Source organism: Seriola aureovittata, chromosome 10 (assembly GCF_021018895.1).
Source record: "Seriola aureovittata isolate HTS-2021-v1 ecotype China chromosome 10, ASM2101889v1, whole genome shotgun sequence".
NCBI lineage: Eukaryota > Metazoa > Chordata > Actinopteri > Carangiformes > Carangidae > Seriola > Seriola aureovittata.
Window position 1 is genome coordinate 5,231,401 of NC_079373.1, and position 16,574 is coordinate 5,247,974.

Below are 16,574 nucleotides of genomic sequence, written 5' to 3' on the forward strand. Positions count from 1 at the left end.
AGTGGCTTGCTTCATATGGGCAGCACTACAATTTAGAAAAGAGAGCCGTGTCATTGTTAATTCAATAATCATTGTTTAATTTTGCTAAAATCCGGTTTCAATTTCTCATAGCAAGTGTTGAAGTGGATGCCATTTTGTTTTAAAGTGTGGAAAGTAAACCACAGGAACACTATACATTTTTTCAGAAAGATTCATGAAAGAAGTGTGAAATGAGAGTTGAACTACAGAAGCAATTAGAAGAGATGCTAGCTTGGACGTGATGTAACACACTTTCTATTGAGTTGTATTATGGGAAGTGTAGGATTCAGTATTGTTTAACCCATAATTTGCAACACAGATCCTAAGTGATTTTTTTATTTTTATTTTAAGCTGTCACCAGTCTCTTGACTTAACAAGAGTAGGCTACTCCTTTAAGGCAGCTTCAACACGGTATACTACACAAAGTTTATAGTGACCATTGTCTACATTCATATAATTTTTTTTCACCAGGTATCACTGATTGGGTCCCTTTGATCTTCCCACAGGGTTAAATGATTTTGTTGTTTTTATTTATTTTTATTTGTTTGTTTTTTGTTTTATAATAGTTTTTTTTTTTTTTATTGGAACAGATCAAACAATACAGAAAAAAACAAATAACAATATGGACCAATACAGATAGTGGACTGTGATATTCAATATTCTAAAACATTGCACACGATTTAAAAACAGAAATTAGCGTAAAAACATGTATGAAAATACATTAATTTATCCCCAAAATGTTTTTTGATCTGATTTGATTTGAGATTTGAGCAAAATCTTTTGGTTTTTGTGAATTTACATTTACGGATGTGCTATTTGGGGAGGAAAAAAACCCTAGTCGTTCGTCTGGCGAGTTGTGACGTCACCAACGGTCTGACAGCGGACGTTGCAGTCATGGAGGAAGTGAGAGGTGAGTGAGATTTTCTCCTTCCTAACTGTGTCAAATCATCTGTTTCATCGATGTATGTTTAGTAAGCTAGTGCTGCAAAGGTTTATTTACATAATACGATACCCCAGAAAGCGTTTTAATGTAGTGAGCCTGAACAAAAAGCTCGTTGTCAGCGGGCATCCACATCATTATTTCAGCCGGCGTTTTGTTTGTTTAATACGGAGCAGATACAGTTTAACGCAGCGCTGTGGGTGAAATAACATTTAGCGTGGCATTTTGACCACACATAAAATATATACAGCAACACGCGCTCTTACATGTGCATTTTATTAAAACTGGCGAACAGACTGCTTACTGAATGTGTTCCTGTCAGTGAACGTTGCATCGTCAGCTGGCCGGTGTTCAGCCATATAAAGTAATGTATCCCCGGCGGAATCCGTATACTCCGTTTTACCCTTTAATAATGAGCGCATATATTTAGACAGGCCGTGGTTGATTATTTCTCCCTGCCGAAATAAGCCACACCTTACTGAACTGCAAAAGCTGCACTCTAATTTGTTAGCTGCAGTTAACAAACCAGTGTATTATAATCCAAAATGTGCAGAAGAGAACATGTTGTGTTTTCTGTTTTCTCCTGTCTCTTATTAGTGTCTGGTAACAGTTGGATCATTTAATAGTCGGGCAAACATTGATAGACTCACATTCTCAGACAGAGAAACAAAAATTTAGTGCACGTGAAGGAAGGATTACAGAAGAGTGTTGTGTTTTTTAAAGTTGTGAAGGAGAGCTTTGGGATGAACTGGATTAGGACTGATTAATTATTTTCATTATTTCATCATTTTGTTGAGTAATCAATTTGTCTTTAGAATAAGTGAAAATAATGGGGAAAATAGTGAAAATGCCCAGTGTAGTTCAACCAGATGTCAAAAAGCATAGATATTCAAATTAAAATCACATATGACAAAGGAAAGCGTCAGATCTATCAAATCTGAGAAGCTGCGACCAGCAAATCTTTTGGCATTTTTGCTTAAAAAAAAAAAAAAATTATTATGTGATCATTAAAATAGTTGCAAATTATTTGTCTGTTGATCAACTAATCATTGCAGCTCTAATTTGTTCCCTCTTCAGTTTTTCCCCTCACCTGTGCTGTGCAAAATTATGCATGGGGAAAGAATGGGCTGGACAGCGAGGTGGCCAAACTGGTGATTGGTGGAGACCCCCTGGCTGTCATAGAGGATGGCAAACCCTATGCAGAGGTAAGGCACTGGTTCACATCACTAGACTGGTCCGTGAATAAGACACTTAAGCCCCGGCCCTAAGAAACAGGGGTGTATCATATCTGTAGGAGATTACTGGCAAACATGGATATATAAATTGCATGAACATGTTTTTGACTACAATTGCAAGTTGTGGTAGAGTGATGTTTGCAAATAAAGGACTACACTGATAATAGACACGTTTTGTCAAAGTTGGACCAATAATACCTGAAAAAGCCTGATCAGTAGCTTTCATTTTATTGCAAATAGCAGCACTAGGTCACTTATTGTAGTCTTAATGTAGTCTTTAACACTGGAACAGAGTTGGACAATTGGTTTTCCTTCCGGATTCCTGGGATATCACTTAAAACTTATTGCCAGCATTATAGGATCTTTAAGATTCTCATACATTGCTCTAGCGTTCTCTCGACCTCAGTACAAAGATGCATCAGTCCTTTCAAATTTGACAAATCAAATGTGCAGTGTGAAACTGGTATCATTTCAGGATTTTAAATGTGCTGTTGTTCCTCAGAATCTTGGCAGAGAGGCTTGTTCTCCTCATGCCTTTCATAAGTCTTTCTTTATTTAGCTACAGCAGCTCTGCAGGGTTTGTCATGAAGGTCATTAGTTCATGTTATGGCAGTAGTGACATTTTCACGTACCACAAGCCTCATTAATGTCACATGCCATGGTTGGTTATCATCCCTTTCTTGGCTATCTACAGAGGGTTGTATGGATGCCTGCTGTACATTATGTGACATATTGTTAAACACATCTGTGACATTTTAGTTTGTGTCCTATTGTTACCATAAATGTTAGGTGAGAAATTATTGTGGCCCCTTTTGCCGGTACATTTGTTCAGTACTAACCCTAACCCTAGTTTTACATAAGTGGAAACTAACATACACCAGGAGATATAACAAGGTTAAAAGGTATGTGTGCATCATTATACATCATTATAGGATTTATTCAAAAAGAAGAAATATATAAATGCAATGTACAACGGAGCAAGATTGAACGTACATACTTCAAGTAATCTGTGTTACTGTATTAAAAACGGCAGTTCACAGTATCAATAACAGTATGTTTCTGTCAGTGCAATAGTACTGAGAATGTCTCATACTGTAGGTCACAGCCCAAGACTGATCCAGGACACAGCAGGTTAGAGAAACTGTCTTGTGCTAAAAAGGACCCTATAGCAGTTGCCAGTGTTTGTCCACCAACAACTATGTGTCCTTGAAAAACAGAATCCTTCACTTATATTTAAGGTATTAGAGTAACCCTCTTATCCAGAGTGATTTACACTGAGTGAGATGGCTGGGATTTCTCTCTCCTTGCTGAGTATAAATCACTTTGGATTATGCATTAGTTAAATTGAGTAAATGTATGATACCAGGCCTTTGTCTTAGACAGCCTGCAAACAACTGGGACTCTCATTAGGAGGATGCTTGTATCCAGAGGAAAAAAATGAGAGGAGCAACATTCAATCAACATTTATAAAGTTTTTATTTACTCTGGCATTAGTTAGACTTTCAATTGTTTTAAAGTGTTTCACTTTCTCACCTATATTTTCATCTTCCAGTCACAAACCCACCTCAGTAACCTTTAGTCTGCTTCTTCCTTCACCCACTAACACCTGCACAAGGATTCTGAAAATGGATGATCTGTCCACCTGAAAGTAATGTTGTCTGTTCCAGTTGTGGATGGGTGCCCACCCAAAAGGCGATGCCCAGATTAAAGACAACAGGATCGCACAGACAACACTGGGCCAGTGGATCGCCCACTTCCCTGCCTGCCTGGGCTCCAAGGTTAAGGACACCTTCCAGGGCCAGCTGCCCTTCCTCTTCAAAGTCCTCTCTGTCAATACCGCTCTGTCCATACAGGCCCACCCCAACAGGGTGAGTTCACAAACACCCACCTACTCAGTGTTCAAATTCTGTGATTGGGAAATTGTTTGGCAGAGATTTTTTTTAAATACATACAACACTTTACTGTTTTCTATGTTTGAACAGATCTGAAAAAGAGCAACTGTAAAAAAAATAAAAAAATAAAAAAATAACCTACAGTTAAACACTATCATCAGTATCCCATGAATATAGGTTCAGAAAATCAGTATTTAAGTATTAACTTCCTTATTTTTGCAACACACAAACTGCAATGAGTTGATGAGGGAAGTGTGGCAATTTTACACAGCAAAGTCTATTCCCAGGTCCTAGGGAGTACTACTGCATATGTGAAAATGGTTGTATAAAGCTTTTGTGGCTCCTGACCCAAGGGTACATTTGTAGCTGCTAGTATAACACACTCGGATCTCCTGTTTTCAGAAGAATGCAGGGAATAAAACCTGTGATATCTCTGGTTCTGCTGCATTGAATTTGAGACTTTTTAAGAAAAACTCTGCATCCTGAGTCTGACAACTTTATATAAATACAATGCTGTATTGTTGGACTACTCTGTAAAGACATGTTGCCTTCATTAAGAGAAGAGGGCTGCAAGTTAGGGTGCGTTAAAGCATCCCATTTGTGTAAAGCATATTATTCCTCTTATTCTCTGTCTGTACTTATTCACTGTCATTGTATGTTTGTATTATTAATCAGTATAGTCGCTGAAAATGAGAAATCTAAAATTTGGCCAGTGGCTGTTTGGTTCATTTCAAAGTTGAAACTCTTTATGTTGTTGTCTTCTGAAATATCTATTTGGAACCAAGGCCACTGAAAAGCACCACTGTCCAACTGTTGTGGGTGCTGGACAGAAATCTACATGTATGGTTAGAAATATTGAATTGAACAAGGTTTGAATTGTTTTAGGATGAACAGCCGGCATGCTCATATTTTGAGCATACTGTGTGCCCAGTATTCAGCACAGTTTGTTTGGTTAGTATAACCATCTGCCTTTCTGTCATTATGGTTTGCTCAGGAGTTGGCCGCTCGTCTCCATGCTCAGTTTCCGGAGCACTATCCAGACAACAACCACAAGCCGGAGATGGCCATTGCTCTCACCCGCTTCCAGGGCCTCTGTGGCTTCAGACCAGTGGAGGAGATCCTGGGATTCCTTAAATGTGAGTCCCAAAGTCCCACAGAGCCATTAGAGGATTTTGGATTGATTTTGGGCAGCCATTGGGGAACAAGGGAAAAAACAGATGACATAGTGTTTTGGTGTCAAACCCATAATTATACAGTATATTACATAACATGGATAGGATTTGAGGGGTACTCTGGGTAAATGCTTTGGAAAAGATAGATTTATACCTTCTGCATGTGTGTGTGGATCTCTCAGGCGTCCCAGAGTTCCATGCTCTGGTGGGCAACGAGTCAGCGGAGGAGCTGCGGAGCAGCATGGGAGACGCAGTTCGTACGAGCCAGGCACTGAAGAAATGCTTCACCAGGATGATGAACTGTGAGAAGAAGGTGTTCGTAGACCAGCTCAACATGTTGGTGAAGAGAGTCACTGAAGAGGGTGAGGACACTGAGGAAAAAAGATGATTAGCAGAAAACAAATGTGAGATTCTGGGTTTTAATCAGTAACTCAGTAACTCACTGCATGATGTTTTCTATAATAATACTTAAGCTTAAAATTTTCATTCACTGCTATTTCACTCAAGGACTGGGTGAGTAGCATTTTTAGCTTCTGCTTTTCTTTGTTGCAGGCTGTGCTTTTGTTGTACTGCAGAATGCACATGCACCTCTCGTCTTTTGTTTGTCAAAGCCTAGCAAAAGTACTTTTTGTTAAACTGAATTATTTTCAAATACCTATTTGGAATTTGTGGTAATGAATGCAGGATTTGCTGTTTGTTACATACTGACATTTAACCTTAAGCATTGCACAATATATATCAATAATCTTTTTATTTAATCATAGACAACAATTTGGTATCTGATGCAAGTGTGTTACTCACCAGTTGGAAATGGAAAACACCCACAAAGTTGTGGTGCTGAAGCACAAGTATACATAGAGAGAAATGTTTCTGTTCAAGTTAAATGATTTTCCAAAATGGATAGTCTGCCAGTATCCTTAAGTCATATCAATTTGATTTATATAGCCCAAAATCACAAAGTGGTCTTAAAAGGCTTTGCAATCTGTACAGATGAAACCTTCACTTCAAATAAGGAAAAACTCAGTCAGGCATTTTTATGTCGTTGTAACCACTTTTTTTAACCAATTTATTCTGATGTCAGAGTTTTGTTTGTATGAAAATGAGACAGTCTTGAGAATGGGTGCGGCCTATTGATTGTGTTGCTTTCAGCCCATTCACAGTGTCCATGGGCCAGAAGTAGAAGTGCTTTGCATCCCTGTCTGGATAAGGCAGATGTCATTATGTCTGGCAGTGTCATTTTTGACGGCACCAAAGTCAGACATAACATTTACTGTACAAATAGGGGGGTTTAAAACATGTTTACAAAAAGTACAGGTCAGTTAGTATGTGCTTTTTAACATGTTTTACTAACAATAACACTCGTGGATGTTCGACCTGTGCAGGCGCAGCAGGGAAGGACACATCAAGCAGCAACGGTGACCTGTTGCTCCGTCTCCACTCCCAGTATCCTGGAGATATCGGCTGCTTCTCCATCTACTTCCTCAACTATATGGTCCTGGATCCAGGCCAGGCCATGTTCCTGGGAGCCAATGAGCCTCATGCTTACCTTTATGGAGGTCAGCTGATGCTTTGTCTTTATACTCACAAAATTTAAAACACTAGATTATTATTCAGACTGAATTAGTACAACAATAGAATGTGCCTGAATCACTGCGGTGCTGACACTCCCCGCAGTGCTCATGTATGACAGAGAAGCAGCAGAGGAAGTATTAAAGGATAAGACGGGCTTTAGTCTATGTTTTTCTTGTTGACACCCAATTCCATGAAAAGCCAAAAACAAACAATGTATTAGTGTATCTGTGTCTCACAATACCTTCTGCTTTCCCTACCCTGTCTGTGGCTCGCAGTCACAAGACTGTTGGTTCATACTGAAGATGTAAATCTTTAAAGAAACGTCACAAATATGTAGTTTCATTTTTAAATCAGGCTCAGTAATTTCCTAAGACACTAAGGCTCTGTAGTTTTAAACAAGCATCAAACAGGCTTAAATAGTGTATTTATTGGGGACTAGTTTAAATTGTGGATTGTTACTATTGAGTATTTACTGCAACAGAACAGTGTGTGTGGGATTGAATCAAAAATAACGAAAGTCACCCACGGTCACCCAGTGTAACGGTGTGACCTGTTAATATGTAGTTCTTGGGCAACAATGGAGCTCTATGCTACAAAAAGCTAATAATAAATCAGACTTTGGATACAAAGAGAATACTTGTTAGTGGGATCAATTCACTGTTGGTTTTGGTATTTTCAGGAGTTTTTCTAACAGTAAGAAAAATACAGAATTTTGAAAAACAAAAACAGAAAAAACTATTCTTGAGGTTAACTAACCAAGCAGTGATGAAGTCACATCACACATTTCCAAATCATAAAAAACAACTTTTTCTTGTGTCAAAACGATCAACTTGAAACATTGGGTTTTGGTGTCAGTCACTAAGAAAAAGAACCCAGAGCACGTTTCTCATGTCAGCATTCTGTGTAACAGAGAAATATAGAAGTGTCTTCACTAACAGCTGCCTCAGCAGACCAGAATGCAGTGCAGCCATAAGATTATGTTGCTGATGTATTTAGTTCAACTTATCTTTTGAGAATTGTCAGTCTTTTGGCAGCCTTTTCTATTGCTGCAGTTCAGTGTAAGTTCATACACACTGTCAAAAGGCATTCTTTAGAAGTTACTAACTGTAAAAGCAGATAAGGCAAGTGGAGGAGAAGAAATAGCTTCTGGAAGCCATTTAACATCACAGCCTGATTTTATCTAACATTGTAAAAGAATCTGAGAATTGATTTTCCATTTGAAGGAGACTCGACTCCACTCTGCTTATTTAAAGAGATTTCCCTCTCTGTTTGTTCATCCATCCATCCAGACTGTATCGAGTGTATGGCCTGCTCAGACAACACCGTGAGGGCCGGTCTCACGCCCAAATACATTGACGTTAACACGCTGTGTGAAATGCTGAACTACAGCCCTGCCCCCGCCAGCTCCAAAATCTTCCCTCGTGTCCAGGATGCTTCAGACCCCTGTGTGTCCCTGTATGACCCCCCGGTGCCAGACTTCACTGTCATGAGGATACAGGTAGGACACTTGGAGGTTGATATAGAATGAAAACTGAGTGGTGATATGAAAAGTAATACAGAGACTAGTTGTGTAGTGGATGTTGTTATATCTCAAAACAAAATGGCCGCATTTCATATAATGAAAAAATATATACAATATATTTATAGATATTATATATATATATATTCATGATATATTATATATATCATGAATTTCCCCTAGGGGATAAATAAAGTATCTATCTATCTATCTATCTATCTATCTATCTATAATGAAAAAATATGTATATTTAGTAATGAACAACATAATTTCTCCATGATGAAGCCTTTCATTTATAAATTTGATTTATCAATTTGAAGAATCACAAATTTAAATTCAGGAAATGGCCAGTGTGTCACAGAAACCATGGCAACTAAGAAAAAATATAGAAAACTGCAGACCTGTTATAACTGTCTGCTTGAAAGAAGAGTAAGAAAATAAAACACATTTTTTTGTCCTAAAAATGTGATGTTTGTAATAAAAAGGAAATACGGTCATCCACTTTTAGTCTCCATCTATGCTCAAAGAAATAAAGTGTTTATATTACAGACTTCATTCAGTAAATTGCCTTCATAAGTTTGTCGACCAGGTATCAGTTGTGATAAAATATTTAGGTTGATATCAGGATTTGTGATACTTGTGAATTATGGACTGACAGAGTGCAACCACTGGGCTAAACCTGAATGAATAGTAAACATAAATCAACAAATCTTTTTCACAACAGAACATTTTGACTTGTCACGGCAGGAAAAGCACAGGTGTTACTTATAACATTAACGATGGCTGTGGTATAAGTGCCCCAGTATCAGGACCCTGGAACCGTAGCAGCTAAATGGAATTCAACCATCATTCATTTTTCATTCACATCTTTTTACACCTTATTTATTTTTTGCTTTTTCTACTGGTTCCTACTGTTCCATGTCTAAGTATCCTCTGACAGACATTTTTCACAGCACAGTCTGACTTGTAATTGCAGGGAGAGCCTGAGTAAGCCATTAAGCCAGCCTACGCAATTCCCGGGAATTGAATGCAGCAAACATTAATCTTATCCGTTACACCTGAGGATTTCCTGCCACGACATGTCATAACATCAGCCGTGATTTGGACAGCTTCAGAAGTTGTGGAGACCCAGCCACAACTGTATAGCCCAGGAGGTTTCAAAACAGACTTGTCAGAGTCAAACACAAAAAAATATCCCACATTAACCACAGTAACCTAATAAAAACATTGTCAAACATCTTTAAAATATGTTTCTGTCAAAGAATTTAGGCGTGTTCACACAAGTTAACAAGTAGACGCAGACTGATGTAAAATCAGTCTTTTTTAAAATTATGATAGAGTAACATATAAAACGTGCTCACCTTGTCCTGTCCCGTCCTTCCTCCAGGTCCCAGCCTCAGTCAAGCAGTACACTGTGGCTCCAGTCGACAGCGCCAGTATCCTCCTGGTCATCGAGGGCGACGCCACGGCAACCTCCGCCGCTGCTCTCTCTGATGTCACTCTGAGGCGGGGCACCGTCCTGTTTGTCTCAGCCAACGAGAGCGTCTCCCTGCATATCACCTCTCCGTCAGGGATGCACATGTTCCGAGCCTGCTGCCTCCTGTAGTTGTGAGTCTGTGGCTGTGTGTGAAACTTCATACTACCTGTTTGTTTCTTCTCTGGTTTGACTCAGGAAGGTCTAGACTGAGTTATGGATTGAGCCCGATGACTGATGTGCACTTTTTAGTGGGTAGTATGTTAAAGGAGCTTTCAGACACAGAGTGTTGGTGCCCATCTGTGCCCGCTGCTCCCCCCCTTACCCCGCTGCTCCCCCCCTTACCCAAACTCAGTGTGCGGACTGCTGTGTCCACCCTGTTTACCAGCAGCAGTGTTTTTTAGCTTTAAAATCCAGCTGTGATCCATTGCTGCTGGATTTTAACAGATTTTAACCAACTTTTTTTACCTGTAACGGTGCAAGTGCAACATCCTCCACAGGAAAAGAGGAGGATGTACACATCCCAAATTCTTGTTAGGTGCTGGACAAAGGACACATACTAGGAATAACAGTAAAACAGTTGCCAGTTGATTAGATACACCAAGCTAAAATGAATGCAGTCCAACACAGTCCTGCAAGAAATTCTTCTTCATGAAGTCTATAATCCTGTTTTAGAGATGTGTTGATTCAACTTGATGGTCATTGTGGAGGATGTAGTGGTGCTGTTGTTGTATTGCATCGTATAGAGACGTGTTTCTGTCATTTAGCCTTCCTTCATTGATAAATGGCCTGGACAAAATATTAGAAACATCCACAGCACCATGACCTGCAGCCTCCAAAATGATCACACAGCTGATCCAGTTGATTTTTAAAACCACACATTATACCCTTCTCAAAGCTATGCTTAATTGCAGGACTGTTGTATTAGACTGCATAAGTTGTAGTTGTAGGTGTTCCCAATAAACTGGCAACTGAGCGCATGTCTGGAACACCGAACAGCATCCTTAATATGCACATGAAGTGCACACAGCACTGTTTGGATCACTTAACCCTCATCAGGTTACTGATGAAGAACCTGATTGTTTATGATGAAGTTCAAGGGATCAAAATGTTGAGTTAAAAAGTTCGGAATTGATCTTGGAAACAGCAGCTGAGAAAACAAACTCACCACAAGACCAATCTAGTTTCTGTTCTGGAGCCTAAAGTGAAGCATGTGAAGTTCATGTCAATAGGGAAAACACTACCTGCTGATGATAGAAATCTCTAGAGCTACTAATAAACCTTTTGGTGTGGTTGTTTTCTTATTGGGAGCCCTTCGCTGTTCCAGACATTTTTACTCTTTATTCAAAGTACACTTAGATTTCTTATTTTTCAGTCTGGGATAAAGATAACACTCACTTACAGCGACTTAATCAAACAACAGGGTGTGGGGTATATGTTTACACTGGGGCAGTACACAACCTCTCACTGCTTTGTACATCTATGGTACCACCTTGTTGAGGACTGAGCACGACTGTTTTATGGGCCAGAAGTTGTCTTCCCCCAGGGTCACTGGTGCAACCACCTGTTTTATCATCTTAACTTTAGCCTGAACAAGTAAATATCCACCTTTTGGAGAAAAAAAATCAAAAAAGACATTGTTAGTATAGCAACAGTTGAGAGTAGTGTAATTCTGAGATGCTTGTGCATGTTATATTTAGAGTAGTAATACAGGAGAAGGGCTTCTGTCCTGACTTTGACAATGGTACTAGCCACTAGTCACAGTGAAGTTGACCCTGCTGAGTATTACTGCATTTAACTGTTACCAGCGCATGTTTATGGTCTGGAAACTTCTCATCAAAGTAGTAAACAATCATAGAGATTAAAAAACAAAACAGGAGCAAGCAAGAAGGGCCGCTACCGAGATCATATGGCACGATGACATGGGAATCAGGAATGCGTATTGATTAAAACTTCTTCTTCTATATGACTAAAAATGCACTAATGCTGCTTGTGGAATACTTACACAATTTGACCCGAGCCCGTTAACACATCCATGTATTGTACATTTGTACGACAAAATGCTGCATAGGATTTTATATTATTATAGGAACAAACATGTCTGTATTTCTGAGTATTTGAAGCCAAAATTTTCAGACTTTGTATGTTTTGCTGTTTGTACTGATCCATCAATATGAGACATTACATACTAAGAGAAAACATCCCTGAACTAACTGTATTATAAGATTTTACCTGTACATTATGAAATCATGGAGCGAGTGGTTTATCTTGTTTTGTGGTGACCACTTCAACATGTTGGTACAGTATTGTTAACTAGATTATTTCAGTATGGTGCAAACTTCTGCATAATATTCCAGTTCACACCAGGGTCGATATGAAATCAATCAATCACGAAGTCATGGACTTTCTTGTTGTAATAGTTTTTATAGGCTATATTCAATCAAATATTTGAGAATGAATGCTCTATCAGCCTGCCAGCCTACCAGTGACTGACTACTGTATGCTCTTTATAGTTTGACCTGAATGAATGACCACAGTGTACTGAGCCAACCCTGCTAAAGCTTTTACCTACTTCATGACCATGTTAGTGATGTGGGTTGTTCCCTGAGCATGTTCGTACTATAGATGCACTAAATCATAGTTGTTTGTTGTTGCTAAAATGGTTGAAAAATTGAAGAATATTAAGAGATTAGAAGAGTGTTAATAGTTAAAATCACTACATCGCTTTGATTAAAGAACCATTACCTCAAAATCATCCTTCCATATCTCTGAGACTGTAGAGCCTCTGGTTATTTTTGTCAACAACCAACCTGTTTGCCATCTTTTCAAAATGATTTAATTTAGTCATGTAGTCTTGTAGAGGTCACTGTTTAAAAAACTGATTTAGAATTTTAACTTTTAATTTAACACGTCTTTGTTACTGATGTTATTTTAAGTCACCTTTTAGTTTAAATACTGGACTTTGCACAGAGATTATTTTTGTTTTTAGGGCTTTTCTTTCACTGTTTAATTATTTTATTGAACCATTGTGAGGATATTTCTCTAGTGTGGGCATGGTTTAGCATTTATGAATCTGATGATGCTGTAGCATGGGACTGCAGAGAATGTGTATGTAAAAGTGGTTTAATAAAGCCTTGTTCTGTTACTAAATTGTCTGAACTCATTTTTTGTACCATGTCTCTACCTTTTCTTTAAACCTTCAAGGGCCTGTTCGAAGTTATGTGGACAATTATCTGTCGATTGACTATCGCAGCTCTACAATATTTCATGTAATGAAGCCATATAATGATATATAGCGATAATGGTAAAACATTCTTATTTATACTGTGATATTGATCTCATCCATATCTCCCAGGCCTACTTTAAATATTCACATGAATATTATCATTATCATTAAATTATTATTAGCATTAATAAGCAATGGAGTACATAATAACAGTGTAGAAACACATTTTTTATTTATTTACCTCCAATAAAAATATTATGCAGAGTTCATTGAAACAGAATAAAAGCACATCCAATTTTTTTCAGTAACCAAACTATATATTAAATTCCAGCAGTGATCACCATTTCCACATATTGATGACTAAAAATCAAAGTGCTGTGTTGAAAGTGGAACAAGATCACCAGTATCTACATTTTCACCATTTATAAGTCACATAAACAGAAACTTGACTCTTTCTTAAGAAATATTCCTCATGGACAAAGATAGCCTGCCTGTTTGTTGTCACTGAACTATATAGTGAAGATAAACTGTAGGAAACAGCATCCGATTCAGAAGCCACCTGACGAGTCTCACCAATGTATGCTGAAAGTCCTAATCTAGCAGCAACAGACCCTCATGTCTCTAGTCTTGTTTTCCTTTTGACTCACTAAAGTAGACAAGCATGTTTGAAGTTAATGTTCCATCAGTTTTGTTCCAGCATTAACAATTGGAGGAAACTGACAGTTTGTTGTCTTGTCTTGTGTCATAAAGTAAAGCAGTGGGTTTCATTCATTCTACTGTGGCACACAGTGTAAAATGTACAGGGTGGTGGAGTCGGATGAGTTATGGTCTCAGTATATTTTCAAAAGTTTCAGTCTGATAATAATCTATTGATGTAAAATATGTTATAATCCATTCTGGTCCTCTGCTTTGCTCTCTGTGACCTTCACTGTGTGTCTGAAGTGCTCCCACAGGGGGCGCTGTCCTGGAATCTTACAGGGCACTTTAGCTTTGGAGGCTGTCACAGCTGGCTTGTTCTCCATGGTGTCCAGAGTAAACATGTGCCTACACACCAGCTCTGGTGTGGGCTGAAGCACATTATACAGAGCCTGCAACGCCCGCACATCCTCCAAAGCATCATGGGCCTTGTAGTTCACACCCAACAGCTCCTTAACCAGATTCTCCTGTCGAAAACTCTGGAGGCAGCGGTCCTTCAGCATCTCACGGGCCAGTGGTAGAGTGTCAACACAGCCTGAGACTGAAGACTCAAACTCTGCTCTGAGGTCCAGTTCATCAAGAGCTCGGGCAAGCAAAGGACAGTCAAAGCGACGAATGTTGTGGCCGATGACAAGCGGGTGCCCGAGCATTTGAAGGAAAGCTATGAAGGAGACCAGGACCTCTCGCAGGGAGTTGGTGAGGACAAGCTGCCGATGGAGGTACAGCTTCTGTCTGCGGATCCTGAAGCCAGTCACTTTGGCTGCTCCTCGCTGCATCCGACTCCGAGGGATGACGTAGAGGTTGAGTGAGTGACCACCGCTCACCGCAGCCAGCTGGACGATGTCACAGCTCTGGCCTGGTGAAATAAAACTGAGCTACAGAGGAATTGTCTTGGAAGGATCTTCCACACACTGGGTGTTAAAGCGGCACATGTAAACACTTTCAATGAAATGACTGCAGCTGTTATGTTAGCCAGAGGTTCATCAACAACAATTGGGCACGGGAGATATAAAATCATACTATATAGATATAGTAAATTACCAGGAAAATCAATTAAACTGTTAATGGACAAAAGAACCAGACAAGAATGTCTGTTCTGAATAATTCAGTGAAATATACAGCTGACAAATCAAGGTGCTTTACGCCATTAAAGTCAAAATTCAATACGACAATAAAACAGTGATTGTTTAGAACCACTGCTCACACAGGTGTAACACAGCCAGAGATGTAAAGGACAAAACAATGGCAAAATCTCTGATGGCAGCCAAATTTATATGGTCTCAGTATATATCTTCATTACATATTGTTTCAGCCCACTCCTAATGACAATTATGACACTTAAATCAATCCTCATTAAGTCATTTATTAAGTAAAAATGCTAGAAATTAGCTGGTTTCAGATTTTTGCTGTGTTTCCCTGGGCTCTTTCTACCTTTTTTTTTTTGGCATTTTCTACAGAGTAAATCAAGGAAGTAATCAGTAGTATGGATCAAATACATTACAGGGCAAAATCTTAAACAGACACAATGTGCTAAAGTTTTGTTTCACAAAAACATCTGGTAAATATTTTTGCTTTCTTTATCTTCCATACACAGGTAAACTGACCTGATCCTGATGTATCATCTGTCACTGATCCAACTTGTAGTGAATGACAGCAGGTACACCAAGTTAAAACTTTAAGAGATCCTTTCATGTCTGTTTCACAATCATACCAGGCACCTTTTTTAAACTTTCCAACATTATATAACAATAATTTCCAATAATTTAATTAACACAACCTGGGTTCACACTGTATATGCAACAATGAGCTCCACAGCCCACAAACTGATACACCAACATTTTATATTTTATCAAACAAACGACTGCAGAACTTGCCTGAGAATTATCATGTTTTTACGTTTTCTTCAGTATTGTTAGTTATATATTGATAGTTATCAGTACAACCGATAATACACAGCAAACCGGGACTTCTAATAGTGAATTCGGCGTACTTACTTTTAACTTAATTTTCCAAAATGTAAATAAAAAAAATATAAGCTAAGGGGCGGGACTCATGTTGTAGCCCACAGTGTAACTCACTGGGCCATGTTCTGTTCATGCTGTGCTGTGACCGAGTGCTGACAAAACACTAAAACTTTACAACATTAACATAAAGTTGTATCTGCCATAAGTCACACAGCAGCATGTAATATGATATCTTACCCAGTCCAGTCGTCTCCAGGTCGAAAAAAACCAGCGACCGTCGACAGTTTTCAGCTCCGTCCGAGTTTTGCATCACGCCACAGTTTCTTCAGTCTCTAAAGTCTCTGAAGTCTGACGGTGACACGGACTTTTAATAAAATAAACCACACAAATACAGACACGGCCGGTTGTATTCAGCTACATGATGCTACACAGCGTCAATATGGACTTGTATTTGTGCCATGGATTTTTTCCCTCCACGGTTTAAACACCTGCGTAGAGAGACAACCCCAACCGGAAGGTCAACATTTTCAAAATAAAAGCCGCGTTGAAGACGAACAGGAAAAAGACACAAAAACAAACAATGAATAAATAAACCTGTATAAAATTAAATTATTATTCCTTAACAGGACCAAGAATGAATCAAGAGCTATGACCTCATCTATAGAAAAGTACATCCCTGCAATAGCTTGATTTTTTGAAGTAAAAAGAATTAAACTCAGCAAAAAAAAACATTAAAAATAATTCTATCTTCAAGTATTAATGTGTTGTAAACAGAATAAAATTAAAGGCACCCTAGTAAGTCAGTACTTAGTAACCTCCCCTTTAGATTGTCACAGCTTAAAATGCATTTTTAACCAGTAGAGAGC

General features: G+C 38.7%; 2 protein-coding genes across 2 annotated transcripts; one reads left to right on the top strand and one right to left on the bottom strand.

Moving 5' to 3' along the window:
* Nucleotides 1-890: 890 nt before the first annotated feature.
* Nucleotides 891-12,972, top strand: mpi (mannose phosphate isomerase). The gene is made up of 8 exons (XM_056387924.1): nt 891-928; nt 2,036-2,163; nt 3,861-4,061; nt 5,080-5,221; nt 5,440-5,619; nt 6,640-6,813; nt 8,119-8,327; nt 9,736-12,972. Exons 1-8 carry the CDS (start codon nt 913-915, stop codon nt 9,952-9,954), a joined length of 1,269 nt encoding a protein of 422 aa, XP_056243899.1. The 5' UTR covers nt 891-912; the 3' UTR covers nt 9,955-12,972.
* A 289-nt stretch (nt 12,973-13,261) lies between these two features.
* On the bottom strand, nt 13,262-16,200 carry LOC130176471 (protein PML-like). The gene is made up of 2 exons (XM_056387588.1): nt 15,946-16,200; nt 13,262-14,600 (listed from the first exon to the last, which is right to left on the bottom strand). Exons 1-2 carry the CDS (start codon nt 16,016-16,018, stop codon nt 13,933-13,935), a joined length of 741 nt encoding a protein of 246 aa, XP_056243563.1. The 5' UTR covers nt 16,019-16,200; the 3' UTR covers nt 13,262-13,932.
* Nucleotides 16,201-16,574: the final 374 nt, after the last annotated feature.